This window comes from Narcine bancroftii, chromosome 3 (genome assembly GCF_036971445.1).
Source record: "Narcine bancroftii isolate sNarBan1 chromosome 3, sNarBan1.hap1, whole genome shotgun sequence".
Lineage (NCBI taxonomy): Eukaryota > Metazoa > Chordata > Chondrichthyes > Torpediniformes > Narcinidae > Narcine > Narcine bancroftii.
In genome coordinates this window covers 363,575,609-363,598,981 of record NC_091471.1, presented here as the reverse complement: position 1 = coordinate 363,598,981, position 23,373 = coordinate 363,575,609, and the positions used below count along the sequence as shown (strand labels likewise).

Here is a 23,373-nt window from a genome sequence, read left to right as displayed (position 1 = left end):
TAAGTCAGAATTACTGGACATCATGCACATTTTCGTGTAATCGGCAAATCTCAGAGTCCAACCATTTACATTCTCGTGTAATAATTAATGACATTTGTGAAGAATTACAAGCTTGCATTGTGTGTTGCATTTGGAACTGGGTGAAATCACGGAAATATCACCATCAAATTGGACGCCAAAAGCTGAGTTCAAGGGTTAGATTTTAACAAGGAAGAAAACAAAGAATGAAAAAACAGTTCTGGGAGGATGTTCCAGAGCTGAAGTCTTGGAATGTGAAGGCACAGCCACTATTGGTTGGGAGATTAAAGTTGGGAATGTTCGGACAGGTACAGTTATCTAGGCCTGGAGGAAACTACAGAGAGGATGACACCTTTCCTTATAGCAGGCATCATTCCCAAGATGTTTTAGTGTCACAAAACGCAGCTACATCCTGTCGCTTTACCTAAACAGGGGTGTAAAATGAAGATCGCTCTGCACATTTTGTAAAGGATGCAGTGGAGATTCATTCAAGTTGATCCTGCGACGGAGCTCCACTTATTTCTTTGATCCGTGGAAATAATTGTAAATGCTAAGTGCGTTGGCAGGGATGCTGTATAAAAAAAAAGCAGTGTTTGTCAGGTGCAGAAGTGACAGCAAGATTTAGTTTACGTGCAAAGCCACACACGTTATTATTAGTTACCTTCCTGCATGACCTTCACTGTGTTCATCCTGTTTGTCAGTTGCAATCACTCCCAAAGACAAATTAAGCGGATAGGCCCACTCATCACCAACCACTGTAGAAACTTTGGATCATGGGCTGTTGTCTGATTGCTGTCTGACTGTGCCACATTTCGAGGTGCAAGTCCACAACAGGTTTCCACAGAGCAGCTGCAGGTATGTGGTGTGAGTGTGACCTCGTATTGTCATCAGTCCACAATAGATTGCGCATGTTGCTCCATGCATGCATGACCAGTGAGATGAATGATGCCTCTCTCAGCCTCTCCAACAAATTGACCAGAGAATTATTAAGTTAATTAAACCATAAAGCTGAAGAAAATTCTTGACTGCATGCACAATGTTGGACCAACTGGAATGAGCAAGAGATTAATAAATTCATAATTTAATAGTGGTTTTAGAGGGTCTGTTTCACTTTAGATTTCCTGGGATATTGTTATTATTCAAATTGGCACTTCCTGCAGTTGTATTACGTGTGTGGTCTTGCTATTTCTCAGGCCTGTTCAAGCTAATATTTTCTCGCAGCAGTTCCAAAGAGCTTTCAGATTATAATTAGCAGAAATGGATAAATGAATTTACACATGCCTGTGGCCTGCAACAGTGTTAATCATAATTTTAAATATCCTAACTCAGGTTTTAACATTTGTGTAAATGCAGGTCAAGATATTCAAACGTTTATGAATTTGTCCATCAAAAGAAATCTCACCATTTGCAATCTCACCTGAAGGATAAAGTGGAGAGACCATCAAATTTGTGCCAAGTTGAGGATGTAGTTGTCAATTTTCCTGTGGGCCATACTGAGACCCATCAACAATATCAGAGAAATTAATTTAAAAAGCCAACCAAAGCCTGAGATAGATGCCATTTCGAGCGCGAGTGTCGCAATGACTGTTGGGATTATTTACTGAAGAGGAAGGTTGATCTTTGGTTAGCTGTACTCAATTTTGCTTTACTTTTTGAATCAGGGAACCTGTGGGAATGACACCTTCTCTCCCAACCCTACTATTGTCATAAACACCACCGATCACGTGCTGCTTCCAAGTTGGTTTCTGAAATCAGACTGCGGTTTCTCAGTCTTAACGATGCTTCTAACTTAGTTCATTTGTACAACACAAGGAGGACATTGTCATACCTTCATCACCATGGTTTCTACCGCAACCCATGTTTGCTGCAGATGCTTTCTGATGAATAGAAGTGCAGCCTCAGGCAATGTTGCAAAGTAAAGACAGACCCAACAGGGCACATCTTTTGCTGCAGTTTGTGGAAGAAACATTTAATTGAATGTGAGAGGAATGCCAAAATTCTTTCTAATGTCTGTTCCCCGCGGAGCTATCCCACCCCTGTACTCCAAATGGCATTGTTAGAATGGGAGTTCATTCCGGGACCTCTTCAGGTCTAGAATTGGTGCTGGACTGACAGCTGCTCCCCATTCAGAAGGCCTGGATATATTTAAATACTGAGCTTCAAGCTTCATCACTAAACATTGCCGCCACAGGCAACTTCTGAAAGAGTCTCAAATTGTGTTCAGCAAGAAAATTACCTTTAATTAACAGGAATGGACTATAATAGCAGCAAACAAAATGACAACCGTGCAGCTTATCCTAATAAAAGCAACAAGGATTTTGATCAGTTGCAATAAAAAATGATTTGATTTTTTTTTCCAAATGATTGCATTGGGCACTGATCTGCTGAGCTGCAGTCCACTAACCTAACGATAAATACTGTGCAGCTCTCTCCACCCCACTCCTTCCTTCCCAACATGCGATACACCAAAGCAGAACAAAATAATCATAAAACGTTACAAGTACACAAACTTGAGTCAGACAATGCCGGAGCTAACTAAGGAGGCAGGGGTAAACACTGGCCATTATTCACTTTGAGCCTGAATGAAACGTATTTACATTACCAGCGATAGCAGCAGAATTGGGCCCTCTTAACTACAAAGGGTGAACGTCAGAAGTGTCATTTGAACAGCCATCTAAACCTGCAGCAACCATTTTCAACAGTTTTGCCTTTACCGACTTCAGCTGAAACAATAACTCAGCTCAATCAAACTGTCAAAATCGAGTGAATTGAGATTTGCAAGCTAGTTTAACAAACATTGATGGGCACATTCTCATTAAATCAAGGAAATCGTAATTGACCCAGCATGGATCTCCGCATCTCGCTTGTGTGATCAACCACGAGTGGAACTTGGCTGAAGTACCATTCCTTTAAACAGCTGGAAAGGGCTAAGCACAGTCCTGATTCAATTAACGATAAGTGGAACCAGCACCTTGAGTGCTTCAAATTGAGCCAAGTTTTTTTTTTCATCTAAATTAACATTCTGCAGTGTCTCTTCGTTTCTTTGGTGTTGCTGCAAGGACTTTATCACTCAGAAGAGGCAAAGCTAACAACAGTATATCCTTTGTTGAAGGCAATCTTTCTCAAAGAAAGCAGCAGAATCTGCTCTAACAATGTGTCAAGGCTAAACCACGCGGTGCATTCACTTCTTAAAGGTACATTCGCATGGATTGCTTCCCTTTAAAATACAGTCTCAAACACTTGCAAACAACCAGCTACCTCATAGTAATCCACTCGTATAATTTAATGTGTAGAACCATACAGTGAATCACTTACAGACATATAAAGTCGTATGTTCAACTGAATTCAATCTCTTCGTCAAAAAAGAAACAAAACTGCTGGAGGAACTCAGTAGAGTGGGGAATTAAGGAATTATTGTCGTTTCCCGTCAAGGCCCTGCATCAGGACTGATGCTTAATTCTTTTCCTCCCCAGATGCTGCTCAACCTCCTCAGTTCCTCGAACAGTTTTTTTTTGATCCTACCACTGCAATCTCTTGTGTCTCCTTGATTTCTTAGACTCCATTAAAAGATACGTCGGGTATCCCAGACTTTGAACACATTCTGTATTATGCAGCTTGCATACCCATCAACACAAATGTTTCGTAACTAATGAAATGATTCCAGTAGACACAATTACTCAAGGCATTTGACACACGACTAAATATCATAACCTCTGTCTGCCTTTGGTGTCTTTTCTGTATCTTCCTGTCTTTATTTGGTTGTTTTATTTGCATATTGACTCCACTCCTCTTTCAAATTCTAAACCATGCCTCTCTCTTTTTCTTCCTTCCTCACGTTTGCTTTCTCTTTTGAGGCACCTGATCATCACCAACCCATTGAAACCCTCTGGCTCAAGCCCTGCTGCAGCACCCCCATGACCCATTGGTTGAGGTAGCTTCATCTTCCATTGCCTGGTTTAGGAATGGAACTGCCAGCCTGAGTATTACTTATTGCTATTTTTCAAGGCAAAGTAAAGACAATCTGAGGTTCCCTGATCACGTATACAGGCCATTTGGGTTACGGAAATTTGCCCTCACAGTTCATGACTCATCCCCCCACAGAAGCCTAATACGCCTAAGATTGTCTGATCTCGGAAGCTAAGCATGCTCAGGTGTGGTCAGTACTTGGAGGGGAGACCTCCTTGGAACACCAGGTGCTGTAGGTTTCTGTGAGGGGCACTGGACAAAGTGGTGACTTTCTGTCCGCCTTACGGTGGACAAAGTTAAAGAATTTCATGTATGTTACATTCTCGATGTAGTGACAATAGTGGAACCTTTAACCTTTAAAAATTTGATAAATAGAATAAAACACCCTCTCAGGAAACCTATGTGGGAAGAAAAAGTAAACTAACAAATATTTTTTTCCCTCAAAGCACGTTCCTGGGCATTTGTGCATGATGTAGCCTTGTGTTATGTGATTCCCGGACTGTTTTCTAGCAAGACCCCTCCCCCCACCACCCCTCATCCCGCACTCCTGCAACAGTGAATCACCTGTACGTGGCAGCTAACCTGAATAATGGGAGTCATGGTTGATGTTCCACTTAATTTTATTAATTTTTCTCATTGACTCTTCATCGCACCAGCCATTCCCATTTGCATTGGTTTCAGAGAGTAAACTTTGCTCCAGTACTTTTTCCAGCATTGCCTCCATTCCCATTCTCCATGTTGATTTGTGACCAGTCTTGTGTCAGACATGGAGCTTTTCTGAAGCACTTACTCCAACAGGTGCTCCCTGTCTGCTTCTTGAAATCTCCTTGGGCTTCCACACTTTCAGTTATATCTTTATCACCATATCTAGACACATAGGGAATCCATGCCATTCTGCTTGCATGCACTCAGCATCAAAGGTATTACTTTGTAGTTTCTCCCTGTGCTGTTGAAATTTTTGTTTGGTTCCCCACATTGGCTCTTAATTAATGGCACTCCATAACTGCTTTTGAGAGTTATATTTAGTGCATAATTTGATATCTCATCTAAGGTAGATACTTATAAATCTTACCATGTTTGAGTGTCACTCATTATAAGTACAATTCACACTCAGATAACCATGGGATGACTCGCTACTTCTGAATCTTAGCTCTGTTCCAACACAGGTACTACAGACACTTCACTCAAAATCAATACCTTGAGATTCTATGCCAATTTTAAGAGCCAGAATTTCTATTACCTAGGGCACCTGTAAAGAGTTCACTGAGGGGGGTCAGCCAACATTTTTCTGTTGAAAGATTATTGACAATTGTCTGAGTCTCCTCTGACAACCTCTGCACTTTCAGATCAGCATGAAACTTCTTCCCTCACTATCTCTCATCAACTGAAGGGACATCAGTTTAATTTCCTTCTAAAAAGCATTTGTTTTGTTCTCGCATCACCCCATGAACCTTTGATGGCTATTCCGACATTTCTCTGTTTTTCTGAGCCTTTCAACTTCACCTGATGACTTGATTGAAATTTCTGGGGCTCATTAGTAAGGCCAAGGCAGGAAGTTCACACCCTGCAGTTTCTAAAAACACATATTCTACTCATTGAAATTCTGTTTTGCAAATTCTCAGTCTTTTCTTTGTTAGTTGCATTGTAGCCTTTGACTCACTGCTCCCGAGAGCCAACTTGTTTGAGCTGGACTCGGTCCCTTTTAATCCTTCAGTTGCTCCACTGTGAAATCATTCAGGGATGCCTACGCCATAGAAGTTCCCTCCTCTCTTCGAAAGGAGTTCTGTGAGAGTCCCTCTCTCGCTGCTCTCCATCTGTAATCACAGCTGTTCTCCAGCTCGGAGACGACTGCCTGCTTTTTTCTTGTACAGTAAAACCCTTATTATCCAGAATTCAAGCAACTGACAAAAAAGATTGCCAAAAATAAATAGGTAAAAAAATACGGAAATTTTAAAATGGGCATGCCTCATTGTTTGCCAATCACACAACATGCTGTCTCAAGCCTCTGGAAAATTTGCTTATCCGGCATCATCCAATCCCCTTGAAGGAGGGCTCAGGCCTGAAACATCGGTCTCGTGTACTATCAAACCAAGACTACCCGTAAATTAGAGGAGCTACGTCTCATCTTCCATCTCGGCACTCTCCAACTGGATGACATTAACCGACTTCTCTGGTTTCCCCGTTCTCTCTCTCTCTTCCCCATCCCTCTGTCTTCTTTCCGCCACCTCTTTCCTCTCTATTTACAGAGCCACCCCCACCTCCCGCTCAGTCTGCTGGTGTGCCCTCCCTCTCTTATCCACCTATTACCTCCTACCTTTGGGACTGTGCCCCTCCCCCTGCTATTTTGTTTGGGCAACTGTCTACATTTTGCTCATCCCTTGATGAAGGGCTCAAGCCTGAAACATTGGTTACGTATCTTTATATTTGTAACATAAAGGACACTGTTGGACCTGCTGAGATTTTCCAGCACTGGGTTGTAATTTTGTTTGCTGCTATTATAGTCCATTCTTGTTAATTAAAGTCATGGTGTCTTCAGACTTTCGTGTTTACTCTTACCTTCATACTCCCCATAATGTGTCTTTCCTCAGGACTTGCAAGTTGTTCACCTCAAAGAACATAAATTTATGCAAATTGGTTTTCCCTCTTCCACTTCCTGCCATCCTTCCAGTTCTCCATTCCTATCCAGAGAAAACAGACTCTCGTTTCACTCTTATAGATTTCTCTCCCTTATTTCTCTCACAGGAAGCAACATCTCATCCTCACTGCCAATGAGGTGCCTGCATTTTCCTTTCGCTTTTTTTGAGTACCGTCACTTGTCGAAAATAAGCCAATTGTCAAATTAAACAGCATTAAGATCATACACACAGTAGGTTAAGGCAGAGTAAATGAAAAAAAAAACCATATTCCTTGTGTAAAATGGGGAGGGCTCAGGTCAGATAAATTTCTGGAATAATAAGGGCACAGCAAAAGATACAGTGGAGCAGACCTGAATAGCAAAGTTCATGTATGAGATCTTAATACCCTCAAACTAATTCTGTGCCTGCTATTTTAATGAAGAGAAACCAAAAAAATCACTTCAGGGAAAAAGTACACACACAAACCATCCATGTTAAAACTGCACTGATCAACATTTCTGTCATTTGTGATTTATTCTGACTGTGTTTATCTTTTGGTCTGTTCAAAGAACTGTTTCAACAGGGCCCACAAGAGTGTGACAGTGCCCAGGTACATTGTTGCCTGTCTTCGAGGATTTATAGTGGAGCTGTGAACATTAGATTCCACAGCTTGTCCATTGTTAATAAGCAATCAGTTCACTGTGATCAAGTGACACAGATTCCACCTGAATCTGCAAAGCTTAGGCAGTCCGTGATGTGAAAGGTAACCCTGGACAACAGTTCTTTTTACAAAAGGTTTGCTTCCTGAAAGAAAATGAGACATTACGATAGACAACTTCTTGCTGAACACAAAGATCACTTCAGATTTGATGTTTCGTGTAGGAAGTTGGAGAAACATTAAATTAACTTTTATTGAATTTACCCTGTTTAATCACATGCATTAGTTCAACTGGCCTAAAAATGCTTTGCTTCTGATTTTCATTTGTACTCAGCATCTGATGCCTCTCATGTCAATGTACCACAACAGTCAGCCAGCATTGATGGATTCCAGTGGCCCTGATACTGATTTTCCATCATTGCAATGTCCTGGTGAAATTTTTCACTGTGTTTGTCACTGACGGCACCGAGATCAGCAGGGAAGAGGACCAAGTGCGAATGCAGAAAATGAATTTTCAATAACATGTTGCACTTCGTGGTTTTGAATGCTTGAAAGGGACTTAAAATATGACAGGAAATCCCAAAAATGGATTATATCTAAAAAACGGTGCATGATAGGAAAGATTTCAGATGATTTTCGTGACCTGCTGTCCAAAATCCATTAAATGCACCCAAAAGTATTCAGGAAGCATAATCTTTGTTGTTAAGTGTAATCAGTAAAGGTGTAGGAGACAAAAGAAAAGATCATTGTTCTCATTTGCATGTGATCAGTAAGTTCCATCTGTGTATTGTACATGACTGTCATAATTGATGTTAATGGGGAGTCATGGGCAAAACTCTCCCCACTATTGAGTACATCTATGGGGAACGCTGCCCTCAGGGAGCAGCAGCAATCGTCAAAGACCCTCACCACCCAGCACTCACTCAGTTCTTGCTGCTGCCATCAGAAAAGATGTATCAGTGCCACAAGACTTGCACCACCAGGTTCAGGAACAGCTGCTCCCCCTCCTCCATCAGACTCCTCAACAGCAAACTCAGTCAGGGACTCATTTAAGAACTCTTAGTTGTGCAATATATTGATTGTCTTTTGTTCTCTCCGAATTGCACAGTCAGTTTGTTTACATTCGTTATTTGTTTATAGTTCTTTTATTTGTTTACATGTTTACGCTGTGTGCAGTTCATTTTTTGCACTACCAATTAGTGGTAACTCTGCCGCGGCCACAGGAGAAAGGAATCTCAGGGTTGTATGTGATGTCGTGTATGTACTCGGACAATAAATCTGAATTTCTGAAACCTAATTTAATGAGCTTATGCTGCCATAGTTTGTGCGACAAAGGATGAGATTCTGCTGCAGAGATTTGGCATGAAGACAAGAAATTGAGAAGGGGTCTTCTCCAAAGGACAAAACTGAGGACAGCATTTTTCACTGGGCTAGGTAATAATTTTAGTGAAGGAATTCAGAAGTGTATGACAGAGATAGTGACGTGACTTGAAGCAGCATGTTTTAATGGCTGATTGGGAGAATAGTGAAGTAAAGAAGTGCCTCGTCATTCAGTTTGGACCAGATGAAGGCCAACTGGGACTTGTGTTTCATGGAATAATTGTAGTCTGGAGCAACGGTATGTAAATACTTAAAAACACATAAATCACTAAAAACTAATATTGTTACATTAAAAAAAAATCAACAGGCTGATGGGATGAGTGATTCGAGTGGTAGTTCAGTTAGGCAGAACTCTGTACGGATCCATTCCAGAAGACATGATTCCATGGATCCAAAAAAGTACATTGGCATCAGATTGCAGTATTGTATTGTCACAATAATATCAGATCTTAAAGAGGGCAAGGTCAAATCATCATGGTTTATATCTCAGCCGAGTTCTTTATAATGATTGAGCAATACAATAGGATTCAAAGAAATATTATCTCCTGCTGGAGGACGAAGGAATGTTATCTTAAAGTCTGAGCTGGTCCATTTTTAAAATTTTTTATTTTTCACACAGTGAACCATACTGACCAAAATACATTTAGTGTAAAATTAGAAAGCACTTTTTCATCCAAAGTTTAATAGAAATCTGGAATTCTTAACACCACCCCCCACTACCCCCCCCCCCCCAAAATAAAACACTGACGTTCTTTCTATTCCAGAAATTGAGTCTGGCCTATTCTCCCCCTACCTCACCTCCCTTGTTCTGCAGGCCTGAGGGATACATTTGCAGATGAATATGAGTTTACTTTTAATTACATATTTAATAAATATTTGTGACAGGATTGATTTTTGATTTTAAAAAAGAGAGGTATCAAACAATAGGGAACTTGTCTAGAAAAATACAAAGGAAGTGGTGGGGATCATCCTTCAGAGAATGCTTGAACAGGCTGGAAGGGCTGAATGGCCTGTTCTTGATCTGACCCTCCATGTACTTGATTCCCTTTTTTTGTGCAGGTGTTTTTCAGAATGTGCTCAAAGAAAACTGGACTTTTGGCCTTGCCCATGAACCAATGTGTAAAGTGGATCAGTGCAGATGCAATGAGGCAAGGTTTAAGGAGAAAAAGTGGGGAAAATATGTCTGGCTTGAGCGTTTTGCAAGGAGATAAGGGAGGCACAGGTCAGGTACATGACTCTGGTACAATTGTCAGCAGCGAAAAACAATATCATATAATTACCTACCGAAGGCCACTTCCACAGCTGCTGCGCAAACATTTAAATTTGAATTAGTACTCCATTAAGGTGATGGATTTGTGATGCATGCTGAATATTGCAAGCTGTGTAAATGATGCTGCTATTCACATTGAGAGAGGGGTGATGGATGTTGATAATATTGGAGTGAAGTGGAGAGAAATGCCGGCGGTATGAATGTTTGAGATGAGAACAGACTGGTCATATCCGTCACTGACGAGCTCCAAGGTCGAATGTGACTGGGGAGTACAAGATCCAGATGTCATTCATCAAAGCCTAGTGGGAAGTTGTGCTATTAACTCCCTCTGACTCAGGACTTTTGCTCAAAATCAGAGCACTTGTTCAGACAGCTTGGGTTTTGTAGTCTTTCTGAATCTGCTCTACTTTTATAAAATAATAGTCCATGCTTTGTCAACATTTTCTTTCTTTTCCAATAGATGCTTTGGCCATTGGGAACATTCATTTGGGAAGGGTAACAGGTTGAAAATCAGACCTCACCGCCCCTATTTCCTCCTTGTTTGATGGTCTCAAAGCACATCTACATGCATCAGTTTCTTTAATTTTTAAAAAATCTTCATAAACACTTGGATACACAGCACGGTAACAGGCCATTTCAGTCCACAAGCCCTTGCCGCCCAAATACACCCGATTGACCTACATCCCTGTACACTTATGCAGAGTGGGAGGTAACCGGAGCCCCCGGGGAAAACCCACACAGACACAGGGAGAATGTATAAACTTCTTACAGACAGCACGGGATTCAAAATCTGGTGCTGTAACAGCATTGCATGAACCACGACGCAAACCGTGCCACCCCAATCTCTACATTAACCATGCTGCCTGCATGGAAAAAGATGAGATGGATCATTTTTCAAGCATACCTGCGACCACCTATAAATAAGTAAAAAATAAAGGACGTATGTCCTGTTTTGGGCACCCCTCCTGAATAATGGAAGACGTGTTCATGTAGAATTTAGGAAACGCTTTTTACAAAATCTTCTGTGTGGTGAAGAAGAGCAGGCATGCGTCCCTAACCCCATAGTCTTTACCATAACCGCAGCAACACTTGGCATGTTGACACCCTGCTGTTGGAAAGGCTGCCTGTCAAATAAAGCTTTCAAAGATGAAGGCCAAGCTTCAGGCTGATTTAAAACTTCTGTGCTGGATCCGTGGATTGAAGTTTGAAGCGCCAAAAAAAGAGTACCAACATCCTCAACCCCACCCTCCTCCCCCTCCCTATATTCAGCTTCAGTATAGATGGGTAAATTAAATGCATTCATTGAGTCTTTTGGTATGTTGAAGGTGCAGATGGATCTTTGAGCTCTATTGTTTCCAGGGATTAGGCAGGAAAATAGGGCTGTCAAAGGTCTGAATCTGTCACGATTTATTAAATGGGAGATCTGGCTCAAGGATTGAAGATTCAATTTATTGTCATAGAAAATAAAACAGTGTCATATTCCATGAGATTTCTTTTTGCCTGCTGCAAGGCAGACCGATTGACTACCAGCAGGAATTGCGTAGGCAATTACAGTCTTACAGTCAGAGAGAGAGAAGCAAAAAGAGAATCCCTCCAGAGTCACTGAGTGTCCGTGACACTGAGCTTCCGCAGCCTCCGCAGCAACACAGAGTCCAGTCCAAACCATTGGCGACCCGATCTCCAGGTCCAAAACTCCGACATGGTCAGGAACCCTTCAGGGCCCTCGGCTCCTCCTCGCATCCTGGTTCCGATACCCAGTACCCCTCCAGCCAGTTCAAGCCAGTCTCCAGCAGTCCGCAGTCCGCAGTCCGGCGTGAGTCTCCCGACAGCGGTCTCTGGCAATCTGCAGCTTCCGCGGGTTCCTCGCGTCGAGCCGCCAGCAGCCCGCTGCATGCACTGGTCCCTCAGCCGCAGAGCCCCCACACTGGTCCGCCGCCATGGTCACTGTCCCCACGGGTCGTCTCCTCCACTTGTCCTTCTCAGTTGGGGGCGGTGGGGGGGGGGGAGAGGTGTGACCTTCCCATCGTCTGGTGCCCTGCTCCAGTCCTCCGTTTCCCTGGTGTCTGCAGCCCCTCGTGGCAGCTGCTGATCACTAGGTGCCACCATCTTGGGTGCTGACCCGCAGTCGCGCGAGTTCAAATAAAACTACCATTGGCTCCTTAACGGGGCATTCTAAACCCACGCGGAGCCGACAACAGTTGACTGGGCCCCGCAGGAGTGCTCCATCACCACTCCCTCACTCCCCGCGGGTCTGCACCAGCGGCTCCAGCAGCGTCGCCATCTTTTTGAAGGATCTCTTTAGCCTTATTCCTGTTCTTTTATTTCATGGAAAAGGTTGTTGCTGAGATCCAGATCCATTTAACCATCTGGGAGAAAGACAGATGGCCTAATGCTGGTGTGATTGGATGAAAACCAATCGTCTGGCACTCAACAGCAGCTACAATCCCAATATCTTGTGAAAGAAATTAATTAAAACATGGACATCCATATTGTATAAATTAAATGAAATCTGCCCAGGCATTTAATATCATCTCAAATGTATTAAATTTTAATGAATTTTCATCCATTGATACAGTCCACAGTAAAACCCCCGGTTTTTGCTACTGATTGGGATTGGCAGATGCCGTTCATGTGAATTTTCCAGATGCTTGAGATTACATGTTGCATGATTGGTGAACTGAAGGGGCGCCAATTTTAAACTTATGATTATTTTACTGATTTAATTTTTCACTATTATTTTGTTGGTTGCTTGAATTCCGGATAATGGGGATTGTACGTATATCCATGAAGTTACTTCAATCTTGATTTCTTTGTAAGTTGAAGTTACTGAATAACTCAATTCAAAATATTTTGCTACTTGTTATTTCTAATACTGTTGCTTTGTACGTTTAATCTTTTACCAACTATGAGGAGCTTGAATACTTAATATTTTGAACATGTCAGTTTGCTTTGCCCAACAGGAAGACCCCTTGAATAAGGTTCAAAGGAAGTTTTATGCAGGAAAGGATTTCAACAGGAATTAACTTAATGCAAAAATAACATAGTAATAGATCCACTTCCCATTAGACCATCATCAAAGTGCATCATCCCTACTTTGTGTCTGTACCATGGCTGCAACTTAAATCCAAAGACCATGCATTCATTTCGCACACAGCAACCTGGAAAATGGCACTGATAATTGGAGCTGTACGTCAGTGGTTACAATGTCAGACCCAAGGAGGAATCAATCCAGTATGATTTAGGGATTTTGTGAAATTTATCACCAATCAATAGCCACTGGATCCAACAATCAAGAAGTGCTACTTCACTCAGCACAGACTAAATACTTAATTCCTGTTCAAGATTGCTTTCAATCCCACCGAGCCAGAGGAAATATACCTGCCACTTGTAAATGGGTACAGTCTTAAGCTGCAATCAAATTCAACAGTCATAAGTTAACATTTTTTTTCTATTTTATCAGCTCTAATTTGTGATTTTGTATCTTACAATGAAAGAAGGATATCTTTCTGCTTCCCTTCAATATATCCGAGTGCTTTGTAGTTAATTAAGTACTTTTGAATGTTATAGGAAATGCAGCAACCATTTAGCGAAACCCAAGCTTTCAAATGTCCAGATCATCATTTTGAATTACATTGGTTGAAGGAATGTTTTGACCAAACAAGTAATGATAAATAGATTTTTTTTATTTTAAGCCCATTGTGGTTAAAATCTGAGAGAGCTGTCTATAGATGGAGGTAGAGTTGTAACTTATATTAGATGAACTATTACCTCTTCCATCATTCCGGTGAATGGGAGAACTGAGCTTTTTCTTTCTGTGCACTTTTTTCAGTGAAATTGAAAGGATTTTTTTTTAGAAACAGAAATAACAAGTCTTTTAAACATTACTGTACACTGAGGAAATTTCCCTCTCCCTGGAGTATTCCCAGGATCAATGCAGTTTTGGTGTTGTGCTATAACCTTGCGACCTAGAATTTTCAATATTTATATGCATAATAATTAAATATTAAGTTACATGAAAATCGCTGATGATGTATGAACTGATCTTAAATTAATTTCTCCCCAACTCAGTAAAGACTGGTATAGAACTTCAGCTTTAAGTTATTGGCTTTCCCCACCATGCTCCACAATCTTGTTTGAATTTTAGTAGGTTTCATTAAAAAAATTCTTCGGCTACAATAAGATGGTTGAGTCAGGATTAATTTGAGATGTTGAGCATATAAAATAGATCCACATTCATAGTTCAGTGATGATGAATTCTTGCTAGTGGTGCATGCAACTTCAACCAAATTCAAAACTGCTGTTGAGCAAACATCTGAGGTCTATTGGAGTCATAGGTTGATATCTGAATTGTCCATGGAACTGTAGTCCAACTTGTACTATTTTATGTTCAGCAGGTAGCTTCAGTGATGAGGAAGAAGAGGACAGAGATGATTTTGTCACAGTGGAGTTTGATGATGGTGACGTGGGGCGCATTTCCCTGTCAAATATCCGTCTTCTCCCACCCAATTATAAGATACAGTGTGAGTAATCCTGGAAAACCAAATAATCATTGCATTTAATGGTGGTTCAGTCACAGAAGGTTCATAATTGGTCAGCCTCTTTATCAGAGCTCACAATTATCAAGAGGCTTCCCTGCCTTGAGGAGCGTCATTACAAAGCTCAATGACATCCTTATGCTCAGCCTTTCCAACATGCCACAGCAGAAAGTGATCTCAGCAGGAAATATGTCCGGTTTCCAATACACACCTGAAGGAGTTGTTGAGGAAGGGCTGAGGCCTGCTGGGATAAGAGTTGGAGACCTGGACATTTCTACCCATGCCGGGTTGACTGGGTTATTGATATGGATCAGGGACCAGATTGATTAAACTTTATATTTAATTTGGGAACTGGATTCCAATAAAAGTAAAAACATCTCAGCAGATTAAACAGATAAAGATATAACCAACATTGCAGACGAGCCCTTCTAGGTATGAGTGGTGAGGCGGGTGGGGGGGGGGGGGGGTGGAGGAGCACAATCTCAAAGGTAGAAGGCAATAGATGGATAAGGGAAAGAGGGCACACCAGCAAACACGGGGATGGGTTGGCTCTGTAAATGGAGAGGGAAGGAGGTGGAGAGCTGGAGGAAAGAAGACAGAAGGATGTGCAAGAGAGGGAGAATGGAGAGTGGTGAACCAGAAACCAGAGGTCGATGTTAATGGCATCTGGGTGGAGAGTGCCCAGGTGGAAAACTAGGTGTTGATCTTAAGGTGCTCAGGATATTTTGGGTAATGGGTTTGTTTGGTTGGTTTACAGCTGGAATAATCTGCATACTTGGTACGTTTGGATGCAGTTAATTTACATTCTGGTTAGTTTGGGTTGAGAGTTATTTTTTATTTGGTGAGTCAATTTCAATGCTGGGCTCGTTTGGATGGTGAATTAGTTTGAACAGTGGATTTGTTTAGGAACCAGGTTAATTTGTGTGTGAGGTTTGTTTGGATGCTGGGCTAATTAACATGTGGATTGAGTTGAGTTGTTTTATTGGTGATGATTTGCCAATTTGTAATGGCCATCTGGTAGGACAGATAATTCATTCTCTATTGGAAAAAGCTCCAGCAATGTAGCAGGATCAAAATCAAAAGTGTCTCATTCCACTCTTCGAAAATGAACACACGTTTGAGCGTTAATTGCTCTTTTACAGGTACAGAACCTTCTCCTGCATTGCTAGTCGCCAATGGGAGGCTTCGTGTTCGGAGATACCCCACAGAGAAGCGGGAAGGTGTAGTGAGCAGTCAGAATCACTCTGTGGATGGACCAAATTCAACTGAACTGAACAAAAAATTTGGCAAAAAGACTTTGTTCAAAGGGAAAGCAGGTGTGTTTATTTTGAAATATATTAATTATTTTCGAGCACTGAACAGAAATGTTACAATCCAAAATGCAATGTATTTTCGGAATGGAAATTTCATCCCCTTTTCCTTGACTCTGTAATTTTTCTTAAGTATTGACCGCTAGGAAACTGTGATCAGTGGCCGATTTCTTGATTCTTCATTGAGCCACAACAATGAAAACAGTCTGTTCTTGACAAAAGCATGTTCTTGATCAAAGCTTTCTGGCCATTTATTCTTTGTCATTCATGGACTGTAACAATCCTTTCCTAGAAATTGCCATTTTTTTTCCATCCCAAGCTGACTCTGAGAAGGTGACTTTTTTATAATTTTTTAAAAAATTTTCACACTGTGAATCATGTCAACCAAAATATATATAAACGTTTCTCATTAAATTTATACCCCCTCTTTCCCTCCCTCCCCTCAATCCCCAAAACCCATTGGTTTTTAACATATACAATACAATAAAACCATAAAACAATATCTTCACACAAAGGAAAATAAACAAGAAAAATGTGTCATCTATTTATTACACACTGAATCTAATCGTTTTGTCTTCTTATCATTTTCATTTTAGGGAATGGAGGTCCTAGGCATGCTCTCTCTGATATGTTCCATGTATGGTTCCCAAATTTGTTCAAACATTGTGATTTTATTTTTTAAATTATATGTTATTTTTTCCAATGGAATACATTTATTCATTTCCATGTACCATTACTGTATACTCATGCTCTCTTCCATTCCCAAAGCCAACACCACACATTCCTTTGCTACCGATAAGGCCATCACAATGAATTTTTTTTTGTGCTTTATCCAATTTGAGGCCTAATTCTCTTTACTCATGATATTTAAAAGAAATATCTCTGGTTTTTTTGGTATGCTATTTTTTGTAATTTTATTTAGTATCTGATTTAGAATAAATTTAGTAGCCTCTTCCTTTTAATTTGGTTATGTATTCCATTAATGTTTATAGTCATATAGTTCAACATGGCCATCTTATATCTTACTTATATTTCTTTTCCACCTCTTCCCCACCTCCATCCTCCTTTTCCCCATTTTCATCTAAGTACACCTGCGGTTCCCACACCCACTAATACCTTAACCCCAAAAGTTCCCTCCCTCTCGGAGTTGCCCTTTATCCCTTGCCAGGCAACCACAACTCCCTTTTTCATTTAGATTGCGATCTTGCTCGCAGTGTCAACTGATTTTTGCAGTGACGATTCTTCCCTTTCCCCCCCCAGCCCTCCCCAGAAAACACTTTTTTTAAAAACACATATAACAAAGCTCTCTCTGTCTTTTTTTTCCATCCTTACTTCCTTCCTTCCCTTCTGTTTTCCCTCTTTAGTTCTTTACGTATACATTGTTTTTACATCTTTATATATACTTTGTCACTGTTCTTCATTCTTATTACACCTTTTCATCTCTTCTTCTGTCCTGCAAATGTTCTGCAAATTCTAGCGCTTCCTCTGGATCCGAGAACATTCTGTTTTGCTCCCCGGGTATAAATATTTTAAGCACAGCTGGATGTCTTAACATGAATTTGTAACCTTTTTTCCATAAAATCGTATTAAATTCCTTCCTCCTCTTTAAGAGTTCAAAACTTGTGTCTGGATAAAAAAATATTTTTTGACCCTTGTATTCCAATGGTTCATTATCTTCTCTAACTTTATTCCTTGCCCGTTCCAGTATATTTTCTCTTGTCATATATCTCAAAAATTTTACGAAGATGGATCTTGGTTTTTGATGTGCCTGTAGTTTCGGATCTAGTGCTCTGTGTGCCCTTTCTATTTCCATTTCTTCCTGCATTTCTGTCATTCCCAGGACCTTTGGGATCCATCCTTTTATAAATTCCTTCATGTCTGTGCCTTCTTCACCCTCCTTCAGGCCCACTATTTTTATGTTGTTTCGCCTACTATAATTTTCCAACATATCAATTTTTTGAGCTAACAACTCTTGTGTCTCTTTAATTGTTTTGTCACTTTCTTCCAATTTTTCTCTTAAGTCATTTACTTCAATTTCTACAGTCGTTTCCTGCTCTTCCACATTCTCTACTTTTTTCAATATTTCTGTCATTATCAGTTCTAACCTTTGCATTTTATCTTCTGTTCTTTTCATTTTCCTCTTAATTGCATTAAATTCTAATGCTAACCATTCTTTTAGTGATCTCTTTTGTTCTTCAAAAAAAACTTTAACTATATTCTGTCCATCTGTTTTACCTTCTATTTCTCTGTGAAGATCTTGGTCTTCTTCCTCTGCTTCTGTGTCTGTACCTCTGTTTGTGTCTTCTTCTCTTTGTGTCTGTGTCTCTTCTGTTTTTCCTGTGGATCTGCTTGCATCTCTTTGTCGGGCCTCTTCTTGCTGGGCCTCTTGTTTCTGGTCCTCCCCTCTTGGGCTACTGGTCCTCCCCTCTTGGGCTACTGGTCCTCCCCTCTTGGGCTACTCCTCTGTTGTGCCTCCTGCTATTGATCTTCTTGCTGGTCGTCTCTCTGTCTCTCTCCCACATCGCTCCCTTCTCATCTTCCAGCTGAGCGCCCTGGTGTCGGGCATCCCTCAGGTGTTCGTACTGCAGCTATCTGCTCCTCTGCTTGGCTCCCCTCCCACCAATGTCCTCTTTTTCCCTTGTTTCCGTTGGTTGCGCACTTTTGTTTGGCTCCGAGAGCCATTTTTGAAGTCCACCGGCAGGTGAGTCGCGACTCCGCAGGGCAGGCACTGACCTCTGTGGTCGGGCACTCCTCGCCACCACAGCATCCTGTTCCTTCATGCAGGTAAGGCCTCCTTCTTTCTTCTTTGGTGATTTTTCTTCTACTTTTATTCCAGTTGTTTTTTTCTCCTTCTTGGATGCCATCCTCCTTCTCTTCTCTGTAACTTTATCTTCTATTTCTTCTATTTTATTTTTGTGGTGCTTTGTCTTTTTCTAACTTTTTTACTGTTTTCCTGGAGATGGCTGGTTTTCCTGACCAGCCAGTACTCCATCTCGTGACTCCTAATGAGAAGGTGACTTTAAACCAGAATTTATGGTCATGAACATGTCACGAAATTGGTTGTTTTGTGGCAGCGTCACAGTACAAACTTTTAGATAAAACATTTTACAAAATAGATAAAAAATAGTAAATGAAAAAGACCACTATCAATCGGGAATCTGAGGGAGGAGGGGAAGAAGCCATCCTTGTGTCGCTGAGTACTCATCTTTGGGCTCCTGTACCTTTTCCCCGATGGTAGCAGAGTGAAGAGGCCATGGCCTGGGTAGTGGGGGTCGTTGAGGATGGAGATTTCTTTCTTAAGACATCGCCTTATATCGAAGTCCTTGATGTAGTGAAGTCTGGTGCCCATGATATCACAGGCTGAGTTAACAACCCTCTGGAGTTTTTTCCTATACTGACAGGCAGTGATGCAACCAGCCAGAATGCTCTTCACAGTACACCTTCAGAAGTTTCTGCGAGTCTTCGGTGTCATACCGAATCTTCTCAAACTCCTTACAAAATTCGGAGTGCCTTCATGATCTTCTGAGGTCAGTTCTGTGATGGTATTCACATAGGTTATGAGTTCAGCTGATCTAGCCCATCAACGATAAAGGACTTGCTATATATGACCAAGGTATGCTGATGTGTCTGGGAGGAAAACCTGTCAGAGGCTTTTCCTTCCACATGTTGCCCTTGGCCTTTGCATGGTAGGAACTTCAACTAGGTCAGGCACAATCACAAAAGTCTTGGTGAATTGCTGCATTGAATTTTGAAGGTGGCATGTATATCAATCATGGCGTGGAAGTGGGCACAAATATTTAGGATGATGCTAGGTCCTTGATAGTGTCAAGTCATGTTGGGGGTACACTCATCCAGGCAAGAGAAGGTGAGGGTCTCCTGCCCTGACCTCTTGAACATACTGCCTACCGCTTCTGTTAGGCCTGTCTTTCCAGTGGGATCTGACGTATCCAGGGATGTATCCAAGCTGTTGTTTGATAAATCAGTGGGGCAGATTAGGAAGCAACATGAGAGACTATAGATCCCAGAATTTGGAACAAAAAAAAAATCACTGGAGGAATTCAGCATCAGTGGGAGAAAAAGAGTGGTCAGAGTTTCAGGTCTGAATCCTTCATCCAGCAGGTTATTGTTTTTTTGCTTTGGGACGTTTTAGAAAGTTTGTGAGGAGAACCTTGCAGCTTGTGCGAGTTATCAAATGCTGATTGAAATTTGTTGGCTAATTCTAAAACTCAAATCTATCGATGGCAATTTTCATGTCAGAAAATAAAGTTAATTGGTTAAGCCTCTATATCAGAAATCTTAGCCTATCAAATGCTGTGACAATAGAAACCGACAGAGAAAAATTTCATTAGATTCTGTGGTGAAGCAGATGAGAAATATTGTCATAAAGCAAAGGGATTCTTTCAAGTTAAAGCCCAAACTGTCAAAGCAAAACCCAGCCCAGTGATGCCACATAATTTTCCTTTTTCTCACCTCAAGTCTCTGTACCCTTCATTGTTTGAACCAGAAGTGCATGGTTTGCTCCTCAATAACCCAATATAACATTCCACACGGATCAGAAGAAATTTTACTCCAGACGAATCCAAGGTGGCCCCTGGGTTTCATCCATTCTGCCATGAAAGTCTACCAGAGCGGAGAGGTTACTGGATGCAAAGATGTAGCCTGACTCTCTAAAAATGAGATTCATTGGAAAATCCGATTATTCTCTCCAGTCAGCAATTGAATTCTTACTGCTGGATAAGGAAATGCTTTTATTATATGTGCACAATCCATGCTGAATTGTTTGGTTGTATACATTTCTGATAGATTTTCTTTTTTAAAAAAAGCTTACAATTGGTTAATTCTGGAATTTGCCATATCTGAATTTTGTAAAGTTACCGCTGGCCATCACAAGACAGATTACACAGGAACTCGTCTCTTGTAAACAAAGGGCTGGGAATATGCTGGGGTTTCTAGAATAGAGTAGAATTAAATCAGACAACAGACTTGACAAAATCATTGTGAGGAAGGAAATAACAAATTTTCTTCTGGCACAGTGGACGATTCACTTCATTATATTGGCCAAGACAGAAGATAGTGTTTGGTTTACACAGACAGACCTGTTAAGCTTCACATTGTCTCTGCACATAACAGCAAACTATATTTGGCGGTCAGATAATGAACTTGTATTAAGGTTGTAGGAAATGTTTGGTTTGAAAGGAAGTAGCCACCTCTCCATTCTTCTTCTTGCCAAGCAGTCAAGAGAAAGCAACACTTGTATCTGTGAAAGTCCCATGAAAGGACAGTAAATGTATTTTTTTTTTGTAGTATCCAAACATGAATAAATTCAAATGAAACATCAAAGATCTTGTAGTGGTACGGTTAGCACAACACTGTTACAGCACCTGCAACTCTGGTTCGAATCCGGTGCTGGCTGCAGGGTGTTTGTATGTTCTCCCCGAGTCTGCAGGGGTCTCGTCCAGGCGCTCTTGTTTCCTCCCACCTTTCAAAACGTACGGAGGTTGTAGGTTAATGAGGCTAATGGGCAGCCCTGGTTCGTGGGCTGATCACCGTGCAGTATGTCTAATTTTTTTTTTAATTATTGCACTGAACATTGAATCTAATTGGCCATTGCTATTCTGAATGAAAAATAGTAAAATTGTTTTCTGTCAATTACAGTGAGAATGTAATAGATTTCAATGAATAATGTCAGGCAATAGAAGAGAAACTCTTCTGCTATGACATCACAAAAACAGACAAGCACAGCTGTGCACTCCATGTGCTCTGTGTAATTCAATATTGAAATCGCAGTCCAGTTATCTAGAGTTTCCCTTCCATTGTGATCTACATTGCGCATTGTGCTTCAGAATTCTCCTTGGAACATGTTTTTTCTTTAAAATATTTTATGAAGTAGAGCACAGATTAAAAATTGATGGAAACAAATGTGGACTCTTTGGAATACGATCAAAATAACTAACACGCTTCATATTCAATGAAAATTCTCATTTTGTCTTAACGTTGCATATTCCTATGACTGCCTCCTCCAGTACTGGTTCCAATTTTAAGATCAGCCATGGTAGTTGCAAGTAAACCTTTCAGTCATGAAATAAGGCTCAGAATATTGTATCACTTGCCAGTCACTCAATCAGGTTGGGAATACGATGGAGGAGATGGGAGATTCTAGAATGCCGACTGACAGGAATTAATTGGATAGACGGGCTTGGTGGTTACCATATATCCTCGTTTAATAGTCGATTCCCCTTTTTTGGCCCAAAAATTGCGTGTTTTCTTTACGACCTATATAAAAGTCGACCCCCTCTTTTTGGCCCCAACCGCCCGCCCATCCGAGCTCCCGATGCCCTGTCCACTTGCCCACTGGAGCTTCTGATGCCTTGACCATCCACCCTGCCACAAGCCTCTGACACCCTGGCCTCAGATTCTCTCCTAGGCCCCAGCTGCCTACCCATCAGAGCTCTCGTTGCCCTGAACGTGGACTTATCACCTGATCCTGGCCATCGGAGCTCCCAACGCCTTGAATGATGCAGGTACTTAATGCAGTCTAAAGTATGATCTATGCAAAAATCCCCCCTCCAATAAGACCCAAAAATTTGGTCCAAAACCATGGCTATTGCACGAGCAAATACAGTAATTGGCAGTCACAGGATCATTAGGGTTTTCTGCCAAGCAATTTTTTTAATGCCTCTTGTTCCAATTCTCTGCACTGCCTATAAGGCCTGGTAGAAAACTCATTTCCTCTTCTCTTTAGGTTCCATCTAAATTGCGATTGGGTCCCAATGTCATTATATAAGCATTTGGTGCATACATTATAAAGGTACTTCCATCTTTCATGGATGGTTTTGCCACCAGTTCAGGAGGGCAGTCGACCAAACCTGCCAGCTCCGGGCAGAAAAATGGCATTGGCAATTTTAAATGGCACCTTCCCAATTCTTCAAAAATACATTCTCCAATATCTATGGTGACCTATCCAATTTGTCATGCATAATTTTTTCCTCTGAATTAAAAAAGAGCATTAAGTTGCTAATGTTCTTCTATTTTGATAGAATATTTTGAACAGGAATATCAATATTTGGACAATATTGTATTTATAGATCATTAAATGTAGTTGTGTATGGAGTCAAAGTGGATCACATGCAGGTAAATCATCATTTTGAATGTAATAAGCATCCTTTAAAGTCATTGTCCATGTTCTCTAGTTTGGCAACAGACAACCACAGGTAGCATCCCGATTCAGATACATTGACTCTCAAGGATGATATCTTCTCCGTGGTTTGAATAATTATGTTTTTGACTTCATAGACAATTTGCTACTAATAACCATAAGGGCACATACTGTAGGTTCACCTGAGTAACTGCTATATGGGAAACAGATCAATTGATACCAAGTTTCTTTAACTATAGCAAAGGAACTAGAACATGATTTAATAGAACACATTAAATTTCTCACAATGTTAATTCTCATATTGTATCCAAATGATTCACACATAGAAAATGGTGTAAGAAATTAGCAAAGTCTTTTTTTTAAATCAGGAAACATCAGTTCTGGGTTTAGTAACCTGATTAACAGTATTTTTCTGATTGTGAATGCAGAGCCACACTTTTTAAAGAACAAGTAACCAATAAATCT

At 40.9% G+C, this 23,373-nt stretch overlaps 1 protein-coding gene across 16 annotated transcripts in view; it reads left to right on the top strand.

Annotated features, from left to right (window-relative positions):
* Positions 1–23,373, top strand: part of bahcc1b (BAH domain and coiled-coil containing 1b) — a 421,144-nt gene that overhangs the window by 251,281 nt on the left and 146,490 nt on the right. For 15 of the 16 annotated variants that reach the window (XM_069930138.1, XM_069930136.1, XM_069930134.1 and 12 more), the window contains 2 exons: positions 14,299–14,427; positions 15,585–15,758. In XM_069930138.1, the coding sequence (XP_069786239.1) occupies positions 14,299–14,427; positions 15,585–15,758 (303 nt within the window). The remainder of the gene's footprint in view (positions 1–14,298; positions 14,428–15,584; positions 15,759–23,373) is intronic. The other variant, XM_069930144.1, reaches the window with a different exon arrangement.